At 35.7% G+C, this 18,899-nt stretch overlaps 3 protein-coding genes across 6 annotated transcripts; 1 reads left to right on the top strand and 2 right to left on the bottom strand.

Annotated features, from left to right (window-relative positions):
* Positions 1–264: 264 nt before the first annotated feature.
* On the top strand, positions 265–7,034 carry LOC122350469. 2 transcript variants are annotated; one of them, XM_043246952.1, is made up of 14 exons: positions 265–362; positions 479–600; positions 813–907; positions 993–1,114; positions 1,220–1,308; positions 1,394–1,527; positions 3,849–3,886; positions 4,550–4,639; positions 4,832–4,909; positions 5,022–5,134; positions 5,758–5,816; positions 6,024–6,164; positions 6,417–6,445; positions 6,579–7,034. In XM_043246952.1, exons 2-14 carry the CDS (start codon positions 479–481, stop codon positions 6,681–6,683), a joined length of 1,215 nt encoding a protein of 404 aa, XP_043102887.1. In that variant the 5' UTR covers positions 265–362; the 3' UTR covers positions 6,684–7,034. The 2 variants fall into 2 exon arrangements, with proteins under 2 accessions (XP_043102887.1, XP_043102888.1); XM_043246953.1 differs by lacking the exon at positions 265–362 and having other exon boundaries at positions 584–600; positions 1,024–1,114.
* A 701-nt stretch (positions 7,035–7,735) lies between these two features.
* On the bottom strand, positions 7,736–11,795 carry si:dkeyp-82a1.6 (torsin-1A-interacting protein 2). 2 transcript variants are annotated; one of them, XM_043246947.1, is made up of 9 exons: positions 11,615–11,795; positions 10,853–10,921; positions 10,347–10,475; positions 10,064–10,237; positions 9,812–9,973; positions 9,626–9,724; positions 9,381–9,479; positions 9,161–9,223; positions 7,736–9,063 (listed from the first exon to the last, which is right to left on the bottom strand). In XM_043246947.1, the coding sequence occupies exons 1-9, from the start codon at positions 11,685–11,687 to the stop codon at positions 8,267–8,269; spliced, it is 1,665 nt and encodes a 554-aa protein (XP_043102882.1). In that variant the 5' UTR covers positions 11,688–11,795; the 3' UTR covers positions 7,736–8,266. The 2 variants fall into 2 exon arrangements, with proteins under 2 accessions (XP_043102882.1, XP_043102883.1); XM_043246948.1 differs by lacking the exon at positions 10,853–10,921.
* A 129-nt stretch (positions 11,796–11,924) lies between these two features.
* zgc:112962 (uncharacterized protein LOC548348 homolog) lies at positions 11,925–18,543 on the bottom strand. Of its 2 annotated transcripts, none has more exons than XM_043246950.1 (6): positions 18,411–18,543; positions 18,171–18,245; positions 17,603–17,731; positions 16,411–16,458; positions 13,195–13,551; positions 11,925–13,092 (listed from the first exon to the last, which is right to left on the bottom strand). In XM_043246950.1, exons 2-6 carry the CDS (start codon positions 18,190–18,192, stop codon positions 12,311–12,313), a joined length of 1,338 nt encoding a protein of 445 aa, XP_043102885.1. In that variant the 5' UTR covers positions 18,193–18,245; positions 18,411–18,543; the 3' UTR covers positions 11,925–12,310. The 2 variants fall into 2 exon arrangements, with proteins under 2 accessions (XP_043102885.1, XP_043102884.1); XM_043246949.1 differs by having other exon boundaries at positions 18,353–18,543.
* Positions 18,544–18,899: the final 356 nt, after the last annotated feature.

An 18,899-nucleotide genomic window follows, 5' to 3' on the forward strand; every position in this document is an offset into this window, starting at 1 on the left:
TTTCATCATTATTTTGAATGTTATTTAAACCGTTTTCTCGTCCTTATCTGTGGCCTCGTGGTTATTTTTTATACTTCTAAAGAACTGTGATTAGTCATCCAGTAATATTTACTTCCTCGGGCACGTAATGGTTAACCCGGGCCAGAACAATACAATTCCCCGGAATACAATTAAAATGCTTCTCATTCCTACCTCTCCCTTTCATCGTAATACCTGGCTTTGGCCAAAAGAGGGCCTTCAGACAATTTAACTGCACAATAACAACGATAAGTCAAAGGGCGACGTATAAATAAGAGTCGACCGACAGCAAGGCAAAGACTCTATGTATTCCTCTCCTAGCTCTGATCAGCAAATATAACAACGTAAGTTCTCTTCATCTCAACTGAGCGTAATTAAAGGCTTAATAATATACAAACATAAATTAGTAAAAGTGCAGGTTAAATTTCCGTGATTGTTTTCGTGGTTTTGGCCGTTTCAGATGTACAGTGCGCGCGGTTTACTTTTCCTTTTATTTGGATTTGCCGTGCTGAAGTTCATTACCTGTTTCAGCGATGGATCGGAGCTGGAGAGTGAATGTCAAGGAATGAATATCAATCATGGGTAGGCTGTAAGAGGTTGCACAAATGCACTGTCAAAAAAAACAAAAAAAACAACAATAATAATAGAGCAATATGTAGGCTATTTTATTAATGTGCAGGATTTTATTTGTATTTATTTATGCATGTATTTATTTATGTAGGCCTTTTTTTACCGGTGTGTTTTGTTTTGCATAATGCAATCGCAGAAAATTATCAGCAGCCTATTTTTTTCAGAGGTCTACCGGCACAAGACAATGATGAAGCCCCTTTTAAGATTGAACCAGAATCCACAGACGTGGCGCCTTCTGACATCGGAACGAGCATTTCTGGTAGGTTTTCTCACTTTGTTTTATTGGCGTGAAACTAAATGGCTTTTCAAGAAACGTCGATTCAAAACTTCTCGTTTTACGACAGTGTCGCTTTCGGTGGATGCTGATTTTTTTAGAGGGTTCATGCTGGACGCTCGCGAGTCTGAGGACGCGCCTGCTGGTAGATTTACTTTGACAGACCCGTCCAACTGCGTGCTCATCTGTGGCGTGAGTCCTGCATATTTACGTTATTCTGTGCACAGTGTGTTAAATGTTAGGAGCGATGTAATTCTTAAACTGCATTAAACCGTTTATGATATGAACATATTTCAGGGCCGTGCTGTTGCTCATAGTAATAACGCAGAAAAAACGAGAGTTGAAGTGTTGTGGACCCCCGAGGAGGTTGGAAAGGTTTTCTTTAGGTAGTTGTAATGTGCTGCCTAATAAAGACGAAGTTAAAAAATATCCAAGCTATTTTGTAAATTTGATCTTCAATTTTCTTTTTAGAGCTGCATTTGTTAAAAACTTCAGATTATTTTGGTTAAAGAAGCCTTTACCCACGACGGCTGCACCTCCAACCTCTGAAGCCACAAGTACACAAAAAATCCCAACAGTATTTACAACAACATCAAATGCTACAGGTAAAAACTACAACAAAAAAATTATTGATATGCACACACACACACGTTGCGTTTTCATTTTACGGCAGTGGTTCCCAACAACGTCCCCGGAGGACCCCTAACACTGCATGCTTTCTATGTCTCCTTAATCAAACACACCTTATTCAGGTAATCTACTCCAAGACCTTAAATGGGTGTGTTAGACAAGAACATTTTGGGGTGCCTCCAAGGATGTGGTTGGGAACCACTGTTTTATGGGGACTCTCCATAGGCGTAATGATTTTTATACTGTACAGACTGTATGTGCTATTGTCCTACACCTACCCCCTTACAGGAAACTACTGCCATTTTTAGATTAAAAAAATAAATACTGTATTCTTTATAAGCTTGTTTCCTCATGGGGACCTAAAAAATGTCTCCACAAGGTCAAAATTTACTGGTAACATATCCTTGTGGGGACTTAACAAAAACAAGGCAACTTAACCATCTCTAAAAGAACCAAAAACATAACATTACAACAACATTACATTACATTACATCAAGACATTACAACTTAACAATACTCAATTGTAAATGGAACAAATAACAAATTTTGTCCAAAAAGCATAAAAGAATGTTCAATGTCCATAGAATTACAGTTTACAGTATATTCCTTTTTGCAGACGTAGCAATACTTTACTCTAATGGTCTGTAAGTTCTTGAAAACCAATGACACTGGATCAAAATCAAACTGTATATTAAGGACCTTTTCCATTTCGCCCAACACCAATAAACACACTGTGTTAAGGAACCTATTATAGTTTTACATTTTAAATACATAAAAGGACTAAAAAAAATGCCACTGATTAGGAGCATTCTGTTAATAATTTTACAGTAAATCGTATTTCCCTTTCATACAAACTGATATCATCTTTTGCATAAGAGCAAATATCATCTTATGTTCAATATTAGTAGATAATTTTTCTCGCTTAGTTTTAACTTTCTGTGTGTCAACAGAAGACATTGAACAGATAGATCCATAAAACCTACTCAAATCTACTCTTTTAACTCCTGATGTTAAACACAATAACCTCTCAGTAGCAGACAAAGTTTCTAACAAGTGTCATATTATAGGTAATATAATATAAAGACAAATATCATGTTTGGATAGCTGATATTTCTGAGTAAAATCCCCAAATTACTGTAACCTATATATATATATATATATATATATATATATATATATAATGTTTGGCAGATACTTTTCAACTTTTTATAATGACATTTTAATCTAGGGTTGCATTTACTCAATATAAAGGAACTTTTTAACCAATTATTCAAGACCTTTAATACTCCATTGGGAATAGTATGGAACGAGTTCATCATCATTAGCATGAAGTGCTATATTGTGATGTATATTTCTTATCTTTAAACCTGAAATAGATGTTGCTGATCTGATTGCTTTTGCTAGAGGTTCAAAAGCCACCACAATTTACAGTGATGAGAAGGAGCACCAATGACTTGTGCCTCTGTCCATAGTAAAGAGATCCCATCTCAAGCAGTTTATCAAACTGTCAATTAAATATAGATCTCTATACAGCACTCTGATCCATTGCACAAAATTCTCACCAAGGCCACATTTTTTTCAAAGCAAAATAATGATAGGACCATTCAATACGGTCAAATGCTTTCTCTGCATCCAGTGCTATAGAATCTATGGATTTCCTTATAAAGGTGTAAAAAAGCATTTAGAAGGTGTCTAAAAAGTTTCTGAGCTCAGACACTGAGGCATACAAAGAATAACGAGTAACCACGAATGAACGGAGATTTACACACAAAATGATGTAGAATTGTCCATTTTGTCAACCATACACGTAAACAGAGTCTGTTTCATCTTAAGTGAACGTAAGGGATTACATGTACTTGTACACTACATCCATTGCATCCGTGAACTCGGTTTTAAAAGGATAGAAGCCTAAATTGTTGTTACGGTCCAAGTCATTTTAGCTGAGTACATTTATTGTAGATTTAGTCGACTAAAACAATTCAGACAACTAAACTTTTACTAAAACTAAATGGCATTTTGGTCAGAAGACTGTGACTAAAACTAATTAAAAATTTCCTGTCAAAATTAAGACTGGTAGACCACAACAATATCTAATATAGACTCACATGATACAGGCAAAAAAAAACAGGTTTTCTTTAAACCCAGTTACAAAACAAAATGCGTTCAATTAATATAACAAACAATATGTGTCAAATTCAAAAATCAAATATAACAACTGCAGGGCTGCTATTATTAACGTACAACATTTTATGATATAGTGTGTTTGATATATAAGTTTTATTTCATTTTCTTTTAGTTGGAGCAAAACCACCTCTTCAGTGTGTACTATATATGGTATGTAGGCTATATGCATGCTGCTACACTTCTTTTAAAATATGAACAGATTTTTGTGTTTAAAACACTAGGCATTACAAACTTTGCAAAGTTATGTAGTCACAGAGGAAAAACACTGCGCACTAAGCAACTAGAGGCTGGAATACACCATTTTTTTTCCACGTTTTTTCTGCCGATTTAAATAAAAAAATCGGTGCTAGTTGCCAAAAGTCAGAGCTAGTCTGCAGATTTGAGTTGACAGATTTCATAGAAAATCATGTGGTGTATGATGATCACAGACTCTTTATTTTATTCATTTCAGACTATGATCCCATGAAACTATAACCGTAATTCATTATGTGATTTTTACATTTACATTTAGTCATTTAGCAAACACTTTTAACCAAAGCGATATGCAAATGATTAACAAATTAATTTCTATGAATGAATTTGTCTTACGATGATTCTGCAAATGCTTTGCAGTCTAGCATGCCCTCTCTCTGTCACAGATTTTGCATTTTTGTCACTTTTTGCCTCCAGAAATATCATTTTTACTAATTGAATCTGCATGCTGTTATTTTAATGTGTATCCATGGTTATTATTATAATTTTTTTACTTTGCATGTTTGTACTTATTTTCAATTGTGTGTGTGTGTATCGGTATATGTCTGTCTGCACACACAGAGATGTGTTTTAGCACTGCTATTATTCAGTCGACTTTGTTTTCTTGGAGGCTCCTCTCTCCTGATGATCATCAAACCAGTTTCAAAAATAGTAAGTGTGCCAAAGAACTGCATAATGCGGTAAATATATTGTTTTTTGAAGTCATTATTATAATAAGACAGGGAGTTTTAAGTATTGATTACTTGTGCCAAAATATGTGCATGTCTTCCAGCTTAAATGCACAGATTCACCCCGCAAAATACTGTATAAATACTGTATATGGCATATGATGTCTCTTCACAGGCCCCCATGACCGCATCTCTCATTGAACTAGCCTCCAAAATTATTGCTGCCGTCATCATACTAATAAAACTAATTCAAGTAAGAACTATTTTTTACTAGACTGAGCTTCTGCTAAACGGGATATTTGGTTAAGACACATCAAGAACATGCATTGAATTTTCTTTTCATTCGCTGTGTATGTTTTTGTCAGCATGAGTGTGGTAGTTCGCAGATTGTGTTTACTGCTTTGACAGTGGCTGCCATGGTTTCAAGCCTGATGCACACCCTCACCGTTTTCCTTCACTGTGGACCGAGCCATGAATTGTGAGTGTAATGTTATTTTAGTTTAACTTATTGTCCTCTCTGCTTGTCACAGAGCAAAACTTTGTCACACTGGTGATATAAATACATCCACATTAATACTTAAAAACACAACTACAAGCAGCTCTCTAGCATTTTCTTCAGACAATAATCCGATTTAAAATAACAACTGCCATTGGGACAAATGACTTTTTATAAGCATTTCTTCTGACTAGAGGAATTTTGAGTCTACACCCTGATGGAAGCATTTTAGAAGTCATTTAGGGTCTATATTTAAATCTAAAGTGTGTTTTTTTCCATGAAACACTGAAATAAGAACTGGAGTGAATGTTGTTTGTGACCAGTAATCTTATTTGCCTGATTAATTATTTGTGAGAGTTATCTTCACACATAAATGTCTGTTTAACTGTCTCCAAACGAGTTATGACAGTCAGAGTAGCGTCATACTTATTTTTTGACAGGAATGAAACTGTTGTTTTTTTTCTACAGCTTTGTAACTGTTCTATCATAGCCTTGTTTTCTGTTACAGTCTATTAGGGCCTCACTCATTTAGCAAGAACAAAAAAGAATCTAATGATGATTAAAATGATCATTTTGGATTTAATGGTCTAATCTTTGACTTGCAGAAGGAAATGTTGGCTCTGTGCTGTCATAATGGTGGATCTAACTAATAGTATCATTACAAGTAAGGTTCAGTTTTTTGTGTTCTTTAATAGTCCATTCAAATATTTTGTAAAAAATACTATATATCATTTTTCTCATTATTTTTAGAGATTGGCATAGCTATAAATATTTATGTAAAATCTCATCCAAACGTATTAAAAGTGAATTCATTTTTACCTAATTAGAAACAGTATATGTTATACTCCTCTTTTTTGTATTTGTACTGTAGCAGCTGTAGTATTCATCGGAATACTGCGCTTTCAAGAGTCCTGGCTGCCGTTATTAATGGGATTTTATGTTGTTTGGGAGTTCATGCTTTATCTTGGCTCAGTTTGGTTTGAAAAACACCAGTCAAGGGGAAACCTCAAAAGTAAGCATCCTTGGTACCAACTGACTCAAGGCACTAGTTAGATTAACACACCGACCTTATAAACAGATTTTATGGACTTTTAAAGAATTTGTCTTATCAGTCACACCCAGGCATAGTTGTGTGTATTTCCTTATGTGTGCCCTAAAACTGATTTTCACAGTAAAGAAAGATTGTTCAGTTTCATCCTACATTGCCTTCTATTTTATTATTATGGTCATACAGTCTTATTTGTTTGCATTTGTATGTCTGCAGAAAATCAGAATCATATTTTGGAAAAAAAGGTAAGGGGACTTCATATTGTCTTATATCTTTATAACTTATATTTGAATAGAGCCATGTTTACTCGCACATGTATTTAACTCTAAGGAACTCTGTAACCACACACACCAGTATTATTACCTTTTTTATTTGCAGACCTCCCTATGGTTGGTTACGTTCATCATCTTTTCAGTGTTCAATGTGATGTTTACAGCTGCACTCGTAACAGGAGTGTCTTTGGTCAAAATGAAAAATTCTTGAAGGAACGTCTGCAGATTTTTTTTTTTTTTAGGGCTAAGCAAATATGGGTTCAGCTTTTTACAGGCCTTGTAGTCCTTTAAAGGCAACTACTTTAATGGAGTCAGATTAATTATATTGGACTCAGATAGTAGCCGAATTACGCACACCATCTTTCAACTGCTTTTTTTATGATTATTGGTTCAAAATATCAGTGTACAGTACTAATTTGTAGATATGTATCTATATGTATTTGTACTTGCTTTTATTATTACTATTGTTCTTTTTTATTATTGTAAGTTAGGAGATGAAATTAGGAGTGTTAAATTCACCAAATACTAAATACAAAATAAATGTCTTCAACTGTTAAAAACACTTCAAGCGTCTGTTTTAGTGTTTGAAAGCAAAACATTTACGCAATACTGCAATTCAGTTTAAATAATACGTCGTGTTTCCTTATATGTGTCTCATTCTGTCGGGAAACACTTTGTACTTACAAGAAGTTTGAACTTGTAGATATCTCATTATGAATCACATGACAGCGTTGAGTTTTGTCACAAGCAGAACCACAATCAATTTGTGCTTCTGTAACATGATTAGTTTCCTTGTGATTTCAGATTCACAATAAAACCCTAATTGCACCGCAACTAAAATGTAATTTATAAATATAAACAAGTTTTGATTTTAATAGCTGCACACATTCCAAAATATTAGGACAAAGGCGAAATAAAAAGCAAATTGTGTGAATTTCCATAGTCTTTGATGAACGTGAAAAGTTCATAGAACAGCTGAATTATCGTTTTGAATCAAAGTAAGCAGGTGATTCGGTAGTAGGTGAGGGAGGGCATAAGCTTTGGGTATGAAAGAAACATCTCAGTCTTTGCCAGCAAAACTGGGTCATAGCTTTGTGCCAATCACATTTCTCAATCCAAAGCCATAAAAAAGTTAGTTATTTTACTACCCACCTTAAATATTGTTGTAAAAAGATTCAGGGAGATTACGGGGAGAACAGCAAATAATCAAGAATTTGTTTAAATACTAACTATAAATCATAAAAAAAGCTTTTTTTAAACAACTGTAAGTCAAATGAGCATTTTTTTTAATTGCATAAAATATATTTTTACAATGCCTTGAACGATAAACCAGGAACCGAAAATGCATTAACCAGAATAGAAATAAACTCAAGCTGACTTGTAATCTTAGTCAAGGAAATATATAACATCAAACCCAAACAAAATTTTGATTGCAATTCAGAGTATAAATTCAAAAATCAGTGCAAAACTTTAATCATTACCACACATGGCCTTGAGAAGGTTATGTACAACAATTAATTTGTTGATTTATATTGTAAGCAACACGCTTACTATAAAATGCCAAATGCATAATTATTATTATATGAGCAAGTGTCTGCCTTCACACACACATATTTAGGCAAATACAAAAAACATTTTTATAAAAACATTTATAAACAAACACTTTTTTTTTTTTTTTTAAAACTCTTTGGAAAAAAGATTCTTTATGTACATTTTAGTGGTCCGCACGTCCATGAACTAGACCAGTTAGTCTCAAAACTCTACAGTAATAAAATCTGATGATTTTCCGTGAGGTTATACCCCACATCCCTGCTGTTCAATCTTCTCTTCTGCAGCCACCGGCAAAATGAGGTGAGAAATTCTGCTCCACAGTCCACTCAGTTTATCCACATCCATTTGATTAAACATAGTAGATTTGTCTGAGACGATAAACTTCTGTTTTATATGGTCGTGCACCATGTCTTCCACGGCACTTAGACTGGTCGTCTGGGATATTTCCTTCACCGAAAGCATCACGGTGAAAACCAGAAAAACCTTCTTGTAAGCTGCATTTTCGTGGTCACAGTAACGATAGAATATGAGCGTAGATCCAGGAGGGAGCTCCTCGAAATGGTGCACGACAGCCGCAGGTTTATCACCTTCAAATGCTTTCCTCAGCTCTTCATCTATATCCAGCTTGACCCGGTCACTGTCTTGTGCTCTTTTTGTGGTCCCGTTGATTTCTAAGATGGAAGCGTTATGGGTAGCAGAGTACTCTGCAGCTAAGCTTCGTGCAAGACAGCCCAATGTCCTTTCAGCCTGAAGGCCAGCAGTCAGAATTACGCTGACCGGTTCAGTGGGGTTGACCATCTCCAGGTGGCGCTTAATATGTTTCCCGCTCCTATGCCAGAACACAGGGCGCTGGCTTGGAAAAAGAATCCGCAGAGCTGATAACTCTGGATCAAATTTCTCCAGTGATTTAGAATGGACCACATCAGTTTGAGACAAATGGGAGAGCGAGAACTTCTTATAGGCCAAAAAGCCGCAAACACCCAAAACCAGCAATAATATCACACACCACAGAAGAAGCTTGCACATGTACCACGTCCAGCCTTGAAAAAAATATATAAAAAACTGAATTAATAAAACGCCGTGGATGTGAGACAAGTCTGTTTAATGATCAAGGAGTGGATTGAATACTGAAAATACCTCTAGAGGAGGAGGAGGCTGGACTTGCTTTTAAGGCGACTCGTTGCTGCAAACTTGTCAGTTCTTAAAAAAAAAGTTAAAGAATTATGATTTGCAATTTCTTAAATATTACACATTTTTCTTTACAGGCATAAGGCAAAACTATTAATGTGAAAATGTTTAATATATGTATAGTAATAGAACTGACAACAGTAATAAAAGTAAAACAGTAATAAAAGACCTTTGTTTTTGTGGTTGGTTTGATATATGATAGGGTAGACATAACTCTTCTGGGGTTTAGATTTTAAGTATGTATTCTGACCCCCGAAACCAGGAGGATCTATAGAAAGAACACAAACTTTTATTAGATAGAACGAATAAAAAAAATTGTAACATATACAGTAATAATGTGACTTTTATCAGAGCAATTACGTCGAACATAAATAATCTAAATTATAAAAAATACAGTGAAAATGCTTTACAAACATTTATATTTCTCTGTTATAGGATTCTGATTGTTCATGTTAATCCTTTTTCTAAAATCTCTTTTCTGATATTCCACTGGAGCACCCGTACTATAGTCATCTGCAATGAAAAAGATGCTTGTTAGCAGATTGCAAACGTGGTACTGATTAGTAATTTGAAGGCTAATTTTTATTAATGACAACAAACCTTCATATTTTGTGACTGGCTTGTGCATTCCTGCTTTGGGTTTGGGTATCTCAGTGACCTTAATATTTAGATGAACAGGATTTTGTCTGTTAAGAACCTCCTCATATTCATGTTTTTGTTCCCTTACATGGGCAGGATGTGTGTCTTCTGTCCCAGGACGGGCTGAGAATCCCACAGACAGAAAATAACACCTCTGTTCAATATTATTTAATATTTAATATTGTAATTCTTATGCGTATAACTGAATCTTACCTGTCAAGCTAGACTCCTGGTCCAACTCGCCCCCCTCATCTGAGCTCATTGCTTCGTCCTCGTCTTCATTCTCACCCGTGTCCATATCTGCGTCATCTGTTCGGTTTAAACCATCACCTTTCTCATCTATACCGCTTCTCTTCCCTTTAAGCTTTTGCTTCTTAACAGGGGATTCTGTTTTGGTTTAATAAAAAATAGCATAAACTAGCATTAAAAAATGTTTTGCCAAAAAACAAAACAAAATGCGAGACAGAATTTTAAAAAATATATAGATTTCACGTACCATCCTCATCCTCCTTAGTGAGACTTTTGGACTCCTTGGATCCATTGACTGCTCTGGAAGCCCCCTCATCTTCCCTCATTTTCAGTGTTCTTTTTATTGGGTATCTTTTTAGTTGCTTTATAGATAAAGCTAAGACAAAAAAGGAACTGAGCAACTGCCTTAAATATTTTTTATTACATAAATATAGTTTTTTTAGGTATTTTCACTTGTGCGTCGGCGCAAACCCACATAGCATATGCTCTTGACAAGACAATGAATGATTTTAAAGTAAACAGATACATTAGCAAATCCCCCAGGGGACGTGATGCTAATTTGGTCCACCATTTTTAACTCGTTTTGTACAAGTGGAGCTGAGTCAGGACTACACATAAATGCACAAACTACAACAGAATGACACCGGCTGCACAAATCCAAAATGTTTGATTAGTACATTCAGAAAGGAAAGAAACACATCTCACTATTATTCCCTGGTACAGTTATCTGTGGTTGGAGGTTCAAGGTCTTACCCTGATCCTGGTCTTCACTCTCATCGATCCCCACATCTTCATTTATATCCCTTGTTGTCCCTTTAGCAACTGTACGTTGAGAATTTTATTAATAATCTTATTGGGAATCTTTATAAAAGGTTAAAGAACTGTTTACACTAAACGATATATCGAGCTTATAATAACAGAAGGGAACTAAGCTAGCTCTTTAAGTAAAGCTCCAGCTAAACGGTAGATTAATTTAGTCTTTTTAGCATATACTTCAAAAGGTTATATAACACGCATCTTAATCTGCTTAGAGAGAGTGTGACGTTAGACTTTGAAATGCATTTGTCTCCGTGTTATTATTTAACATTAGTGGTACAGACACACTCGTGAGACAAATGTGTACGGAAATCGCAGGTTTAACACAAGTAAAAACAAGTAACGTCAACGTACGGGAGAGATAGACCTTCAAATAATTACTATTTGTATTTTTCCTGACAGTAAAAATGCTGTCTACACTACAGACACATATATGCACATAATCTAAAAACAACCAGCGAGTCTTTACGTTTTACGTCACGCTATGCGACGTTAGACCCTCTTTAACAGGGTTTTGTTTTTTATATATATAAAAAGAAACATTTCACGTGAAAATATTGTCTTTTGCCGTGGATTACGGATTCGCTCTTTTGACAATAGATAATATTTATTGCAGGTAACGTTAAATAGTATTTGGTTCTTGGACATTGTTGTAGAAACGTTACATTATGCCACGTTAAGATTATTAAAAACTCAAACCTTGCGTGGGTGCCTGTCTGGAGCTTCTACTCCTAGTTGTAGGTCCATCTTTTTTAGAATCGCCTGAGTCCATTTTTTTATATTTCACCACTTCTTATCAAAGTTTTTACTTTTCCTGTGCAGCCGAAACCGGAAAAACTGAACATTAATGATGTTCTTCGTCGGAGCGACTTCAGTGTAACACAACTTCTTTCCCGGAAATAGTTGACGTTCATACTTAGTTTCAGTTCTGTGTTAGTACTTGAGTAATTTGCCAGAATTAATTCGTGTAAATCCCCGCCATTAACGTTTAAATAGACACACGTCATATAGGAAGAAGAGCTGATAAATTTATTAAGGCACGTTTATTTTCTCTAATAAAGCTTTGAAGTAGAAAAGAAAATCGATCATATAACAAATATAACACTTTCACCTCCAAATCCAAATGTACAGATCAAAAAAAAAAAATTACTTTTTTAAATTAAAACATAATTTAGATGCAAACAGATCTACATGAAAAGAAAGAAGAACTATAAAAATGGTAAACTTCCTTCATTTTATGTTTTTATAAAATTCATTATCTCCAAAGTGGTAGTTTAGTGTCAAAGAAAATTGAGGCCTATCATCCAAACAGCGACAAATTCCCATATACATATATTTTTTGCTTAAGTCAAATATTTGAAGTAGTATTTTTTTTGCAAAATGCAAAAAGTGTCTTTAAAATGCTTTATTATATTCCCCGCAGCCCTGCTGCTCAATCTTCTCTTCTGCAGCCACTGGCAAGATGAGATGTGATATTCTGCTCCAGAGTCCACTTAGTTTGTCAACGTCCATTTGATTAAACGTTGCTGACTTGTCAGAGGAGACAAACTTGTGTTTTATGTGCTCTTGAACCATCTCCTCAACTCTTCCTAGATTGACATCGGATGGCACTTCCACTTCTGCATCAAGCATTACAGTAAAGGCCAGGAAGACGTTTTTATAAGCCGCATTCTCGTGGTCACAGTAACGGTAGAAGATGAGAGTGGATCCAGGAGGGAGCTCCTCAAAACGGTGGACCACCGCAGCAGACTTTTTTTCCTCAAAGGCTTTTTTCAGTTCTCTATCAATGTCCAGCTTGACCTGATCACTGTCTTGTGATGCTTTATCTTTTCCATTAATATGCAGAAACGAAGAGTTAAGAGCAGTAGAAAAGGCTTGGGCCAAACATTGGGCCAGGCAACCAAGTGTCTTTTCAGCTCTGTGATCAGACGTCAGAATCAGGCTGACGGGTTCGGTGGGGTTTTTAGTTTTTAGGTGGCGCCGAAGATGAATAAGACTCCTCCTCCAGAGCTCTGCATGCTGATTTGGAAAGCTATTCTTAAGATTTTTCATTTCCTGATTGAATATGTCCACCACATTTACCTCGTTTTGTACAGGTGGAGTTGAGTCAGGACTACACATTAATGCACAAACCACAGCTAACACAATGGCACCGGCTGCACAAATCCAAAATGTTTCTGTGAGAAGAAAAATTAGTGAAGTGAAATATCGTCTGCTTATTTGCAGAGGTGGACAAATTATTTGTTTATAAGTTTGTGAAAAAGAGAAAAACAACTTACTATTATTTCCTGGCGCAGTGATCTGTGATTGGATGTTCCTATCTTGAGCCTGGTCTTCATTTATATCCCTTTTCATATCTTCTTTTCCTTTTTCTTCTTCTTCTTCATATTCTTCTTCTTCAGATTCTTCTTCTTCTTTCTTTTCTTTTTTCTTTTCTTCTTCTTTCTTTTCTTTTTTCTTTTCTTCTTCTTTCTTTTCTTTTTTCTTTTCTTCTTGCTTGTCTTCTTGCTTGTCTTCTTGCTTTTCTTCTTGCTTTTCTTCTTGCTTTTCTTCTTGCTTTTCTTCTTGCTTTTCTTCTTGCTTTTCTTCTTGCTTTTCTTCTACTTTTTTAGGCTTTTGGATATTAAGAATGGATTCTGTGTTGATTTTAAACAAATATGAGAACAAATTTTAGCATTTTATACTTTATATATTTTATACTAAAGATGTTTCGGTCACTTAAGTAGCCACTGTTCTGTTGTCTACAAGGCAATGCTGATCATTAAAAATTCACAATGAAATAAAAAGTTAATACTTGCCCATTTTTATATTTTCCTGTTCAGAGACATTTTGACAAGCATTAACTCTGTATGAATCAAAAAGCATAGCGACAACTTCCATTTAAATCTGATTCCTCCCTGACCTCTCCTGACCTGGTTTTAACCTTGATATTGCTCATGCGTAACCACACTTATATAAAGCAAGCAAATGCAATAATATGCTTTAATCTCAGACAAGCTACTCCTTTTATGCCCTCAGCCTTACAGTCATTCTCTCGGTCAACTTGTCTCTTAGACTGTGTGTCAGTGAGGGTGTAAAATATTACAACAAACAAAAATAATAGTTAACCTCTAATTCCCAACTATTCTCCTGTTCAGCATAATTTTGAAATTCTGTTTGAGTCAAAAACGTATAGTATACCTTATATTATAACTTCCATCCTCTTCTCTAGGGGCATTATCTGGCAAATAATTATTACCTCAGTTTTACTGTCATTCTATCAGGACCACTATCGTCACAGATGAAAAACAGCATACAGCTTGCATTGGCGGTATGGTTCTGTTCTGGGCAAGAACTCAGCCTAGCATGGATGAGAGCAGGGAGAGCAGCAGTAACATTGGATGTCTCCCTACAAATCAGATGTTCATCATGACTGCTGCTTCTCAAATTAATTGCTCAAAAAGTGCAAACGTTTGATTTTAATTTCAACGGCTTCCAAACTGTGCCAGGGAATTCTCCTGACTTTTCGAAACCTAGAGCTTGAACACCAACTCAAGTAAACTACACTCTCTTAAGTGTTTATTGGGTTTAAACTGTCAAAAACACCCATGTTTCACATAAACACTGTTGGTTTTGTCTCAGTCAAATGTATATATCTAAGCCTACAGCAGCCTAATATGAGAATCAGTAGAATCATTCATGCATTTTAATTATTTATTTATTTTTTCATTTGATTTGGTACATTACTTAAAAAATGCCTTAACGGTACTTGAAAACTTTAAAGCTTTCAGTCTTTTATTTTATTTGGCCAATTATTTTTCTTCTGTATCAACATCAGCATGTTTAAGGCCATAAAAAGTAGAGTGAGGAGGAAAAGACAACTGCCATATAGTTTAATGTGTTGATTAAAATGAAAAATGTCGTAAATATCACGTGAGCGCTGCTTATTTTAAAATCTTTATGCCTTCCAAAAGCCCCATCTGATGCTAAGAGAATAAATTTGCATTTTAGCAGCCTTTCCTCTTCAAAAAAAGGTTTGAAATTTGATTTGATTTTATTGCGTGTGTGTAAACCTGTATCTGAAGTGTAAATCATGCTTTTTACAGTTTAATATATTACTATAGACATTGCCCCACCCCACTTATATGGCATTCATTTTGATATGTCCTCATAAACGTAAAAATCCTGCAGAAACCATGTGTTATAAGATAAACATAATTACATAAACAAAGAAAACAATTTAAAATAAATATTGCAAAGGTGTATGGTCCGAAATGCAACATTCTGAACACAAAGAGGTCTAAGACACCATTCCTGCTTAAGTGGACCAAAAAAGGTTTTGAGTCCTCTTTCATGAACAGCCACAGTGTGAACACAAAGAAAATTGGGTCTTTTTTCACTTGGTCCGCTTAAAGGGTTCTGGGTTCTGTTCTTTTAAAAAGGACTCAAGTGTGAAAACACCCCTAGTTTGTGTGTCAGAGTGAGGGTCGCTCTCGGTCTGAGATCTATTGGGATCATTGAATTTGTAATTAGGGCTGCTCGGCTACAGCAAAAATCATAATAATGATTATTTTTGGTTTTACCTCTAATGCCCAACATTATCATATCTTCCTGTTCAGCAACTATTTTGAAAAGTATTCATTGTATTTGAGTAAAAAAATAAATAAAAATTAATCCTCGATGACCAACTAACCTTTAAAGATCACATTGCAAAGACTGCTCGATCCTGCAGGTTTGCACTACACAACATCAGAAAGATCAGGCCCTTTCTAACAGAGCAAGCTGCACAGCTACTTGTCCAGGCCCTTGTCATTTCTAGACTGGACTATCGCAATGCTCTTCTGGCTGGACTTCCATCAAACACAATAAAACCTCTACAAATGATTCAGAATGCAGCGGCACGGCTGGTATTCAATGAGCCCAAGAGAACCCATGTTACACCTCTCTTTATCTCCTTACATTGGCTACCGATTGCAGCTCGCATCAAGTTCAAGGCACTGATGCTTGCATATAGAACAACCACAGACTCGGCACCGGTCTACTTCCACTCACTATTACAAATCTACACACCCTCTAGAAGTCTGAGATCTGCTAGCGAGCGACGCCTCGTGGTACCATCTCAAAGAGGCTCGAAATCACTCTCCAGAACTTTCTCGTTCTCTGTTCCTGGCTGGTGGAACGATCTTCCCATACATATCCGGAATGCTGGGTCTCTGTCAATCTTTAAGAAAAAGCTGAAAACTCACATCTTTCAGCATTACCTGACCTCATCATAAAAAATAAAAAAAAATAAAAATTACTCTCACTTCTCCTCCCCCTTGTTTATTCCTTCCCTTCTGGCATGTACTAATTTGAACACTGCCTGTGACTGGGTGTTACAAGCACTTACTCTGTCTTTTTGTCTCTCAAAAAAATGAATCGCTGTTGTACTCTCAATTGTAAGTCGCTTTGGATAAAAGCGTCTGCAAAATGACTAAATGTAAATGTAATGTAAATGTATTGCAAATCAGACCTACCATCTCTTTTTTTAGCTCTAATATCTGGTGAAGTATCCCCAGACGGGCCTGGAAAAAGAAGCAGAAGAAAAGTTTTTGATTTTTGACCTGGTTCACGTGTCTTGTTTTAAAAAATGTATTTATATAGCACTTTTAATAATGTTAAAGCACTGAACAGTATCCAATAGGAGTATAGAGTGACGTAAACGAATCAATGATAATCACTGGAAATTAAGTGTCCCCAACTAAGCAAGCCAGGGGCAACAGCGGCAAAGAAACAAAACCCCATCCGTGACAGAATGAAAAAAAAAAAAACTTGGGAGAAACCAGGCTCAGTTGGGGGTCAGTTCTCCTCTGGCCGGAGGACCAGCACTTAATTTCTAGTTAAATTAGCTCAACTATGTCCGATTGTGCAAAGGACTTTAACTTCAGTATACTTTATTCATTTATTGAGATACAGCTGTAATTGGATGCCAGATCTACAATGGCCTACACAATAACATTATAATATTTCTTGAATAATTATTAATTATGCTTGTTGAAAAATACGGGTTTTAGTCTGCCTTTTACTCTGAGAAGTTGCTTTCATTGTCTTTTTGTTATGAACCATAACCAATAAGGTTTAGGGCTGAGTTAGCATTTCTCTACATATGTGTGTGAGTGTCTGTTTTTGCAGCTAGATGCAGAGAGAGCTCTAGGAGGAAGCAGTCATTTGCTGTCATCCTGATGTCCAGGATGCAATATGCTTCTCTGGAGAAACCTAATCGTCTGACCAAAATAATTACTGGAAGATATGCTTCAAGTTTTACATCCATTTTGTAACTTTATCTATACATCTATATAAGATGTAAGCAAAGCGGCCTACGAACTTTACGCAGACTTCCGATGATGTAACTGCAAACTATATTCTTCAGCAAAAAAAATTTAATTGATCGTAATTCTGACTCCTGGTGTTCATTTAATATATTTCGTTCTTGTGTTTTAACTGTTTACCCCCAACACTGCAAAGCAGAATAACTGCTTCTTCCACTTATCTTTCACAATTGCTGGAATCCAGATTTATGATTTAAAATGAAATCTGATTAAACGCACAGTCCTATTTGTAAATGTTATTAACATTAACACACTTATCTCCTTAATTTGTTACATAACAAAGAATAACTAAATGTAGCCACTGTAAGCTCTCTAAACTCTCTATGATGTGCAAGCATACCTTTATGTTGCTCCTCAGGTTCACTGATACTCTCATTTTTTTCTTTTGTATTAGGTCCTGGGTTAGACCTACGGTCAGTTCCTTGCTGCATAGTGTCAGAAGGTTGACAGGAAAGCTGTCCCGTATCCTCTGTGTGTCAAACAAGGAAAAGCATATAATGTTGTGTACAACAGCAAGTGTAACCAACACTATAAAGAATTGCCAATTAGCATACAGTTTGTATTAGCTTTACGATTATGTTCTGGGCAAAAACTCTGCACTCATCCATGCAGCCGAGGATAAGAGCAGGGAGCGCAGCAATATAATCAACTTCAATAGCACTTACATTTACCCAGCTTTTTAGTTTCATTTTCATCTACATTCTGAGGGTTGTTCATATGTCATTCACCTGTTTACTTTATCATCTTTATAAAAAACCTTTAACTCCAATAGCTCAAAAAAACTAAATTAAACAAAAATTAAACATGGCTTTAGCAAATGTGCCTTTAAATTGTATGCAACATCATCTATATTTAATAAGATAATTCTTCATTTGCAATTTTCAACACAAGTTATGTTGTACATTTACCACTGTTGCCTTTGTCTGCCATTTGAACTACTTTCTTTCAGTGTGTTATTCTGCAGTAGTGCATTTGATATGGACCTGAATGTAGAAACAACAGCACATAAAAAACATGTAAATCACAAATGCCCCAGTGACATGAAAATATAACAATATATTAACGATTTAATGAGGAAAAACATTGTAACCTGAAATGAAGCACAAACGCGCTCGCTAAAAAGCAATGTCGCCACGTAGAACAAATACCTCTGAAACCTGTCCCTCTAGTCTCAAAAACAGACCTGGCTGACAACATTCATAGATAATATTTCGGATTTTGCCCTATCTGACAAGTCACACGTCCTAGCACGACTGCGCCACTACTGTTCCGGGTGGTGCTGAGAACTGTGTGATTTAGTCATTTGTTTCCCCTCGGACGTTTTCTGAAAACACACATCCGTCCGCAAGTCTCGTTGATTCCGGTTCAATAGATGGTCATCGCCGATGTCTATCACATATACAGACATGTTATTCTTTTCACTATCGTGTACAAATAATTCTTCCAAGATGAATGCAATTTACTATACGGTGTACAATCTCATTTTCTTTATTACCCCATAGTTTTGTTTGTCAGTGACTTGTTCATAATCTTAGAGGGAGACGATTTCTCTTTTAAAAAAACCCTGTGTTAAACATGGACATTGTACAGATAATTTCTGAAACCAATTTAAAAAAAAAAAAGTGTCAACATTGAAT

Source organism: Puntigrus tetrazona, chromosome 8 (assembly GCF_018831695.1).
Source record: "Puntigrus tetrazona isolate hp1 chromosome 8, ASM1883169v1, whole genome shotgun sequence".
In the NCBI taxonomy this organism is placed as follows: Eukaryota; Metazoa; Chordata; class Actinopteri; order Cypriniformes; family Cyprinidae; genus Puntigrus; species Puntigrus tetrazona.

Excerpts from the sequence above, each read along its gene's own strand:
- LOC122350469 (XM_043246952.1), top strand. The coding sequence starts at position 479 with ATGTACAGTGCGCGCGGTTTACTTTTCCTTTTATTTGGATTTGCCGTG. Across the intron at positions 908-992 it reads CATCGGAACGAGCATTTCTG|TGTCGCTTTCGGTGGATGCT; the intron begins GTAGGTTTTCTC and ends GTTTTACGACAG. Across the intron at positions 1,115-1,219 it reads ACTGCGTGCTCATCTGTGGC|GGCCGTGCTGTTGCTCATAG; the intron begins GTGAGTCCTGCA and ends AACATATTTCAG.
- si:dkeyp-82a1.6 (XM_043246947.1), bottom strand. The coding sequence starts at position 11,687 with ATGGACTCAGGCGATTCTAAAAAAGATGGACCTACAACTAGGAGTAGA. Across the intron at positions 10,238-10,346 it reads CACTAAGGAGGATGAGGATG|AATCCCCTGTTAAGAAGCAA; the intron begins GTACGTGAAATC and ends AAACCAAAACAG. Across the intron at positions 9,725-9,811 it reads GCCAGTCACAAAATATGAAG|ATGACTATAGTACGGGTGCT; the intron begins GTTTGTTGTCAT and ends TTTTCATTGCAG.
- zgc:112962 (XM_043246950.1), bottom strand. The coding sequence starts at position 18,192 with ATGGCAGACAAAGGCAACAGTG. Across the intron at positions 13,552-16,410 it reads TAGAGCTAAAAAAAGAGATG|AATCCATTCTTAATATCCAA; the intron begins GTAGGTCTGATT and ends AAATCAACACAG. Across the intron at positions 13,093-13,194 it reads CACTGCGCCAGGAAATAATA|AAACATTTTGGATTTGTGCA; the intron begins GTAAGTTGTTTT and ends TTCTTCTCACAG.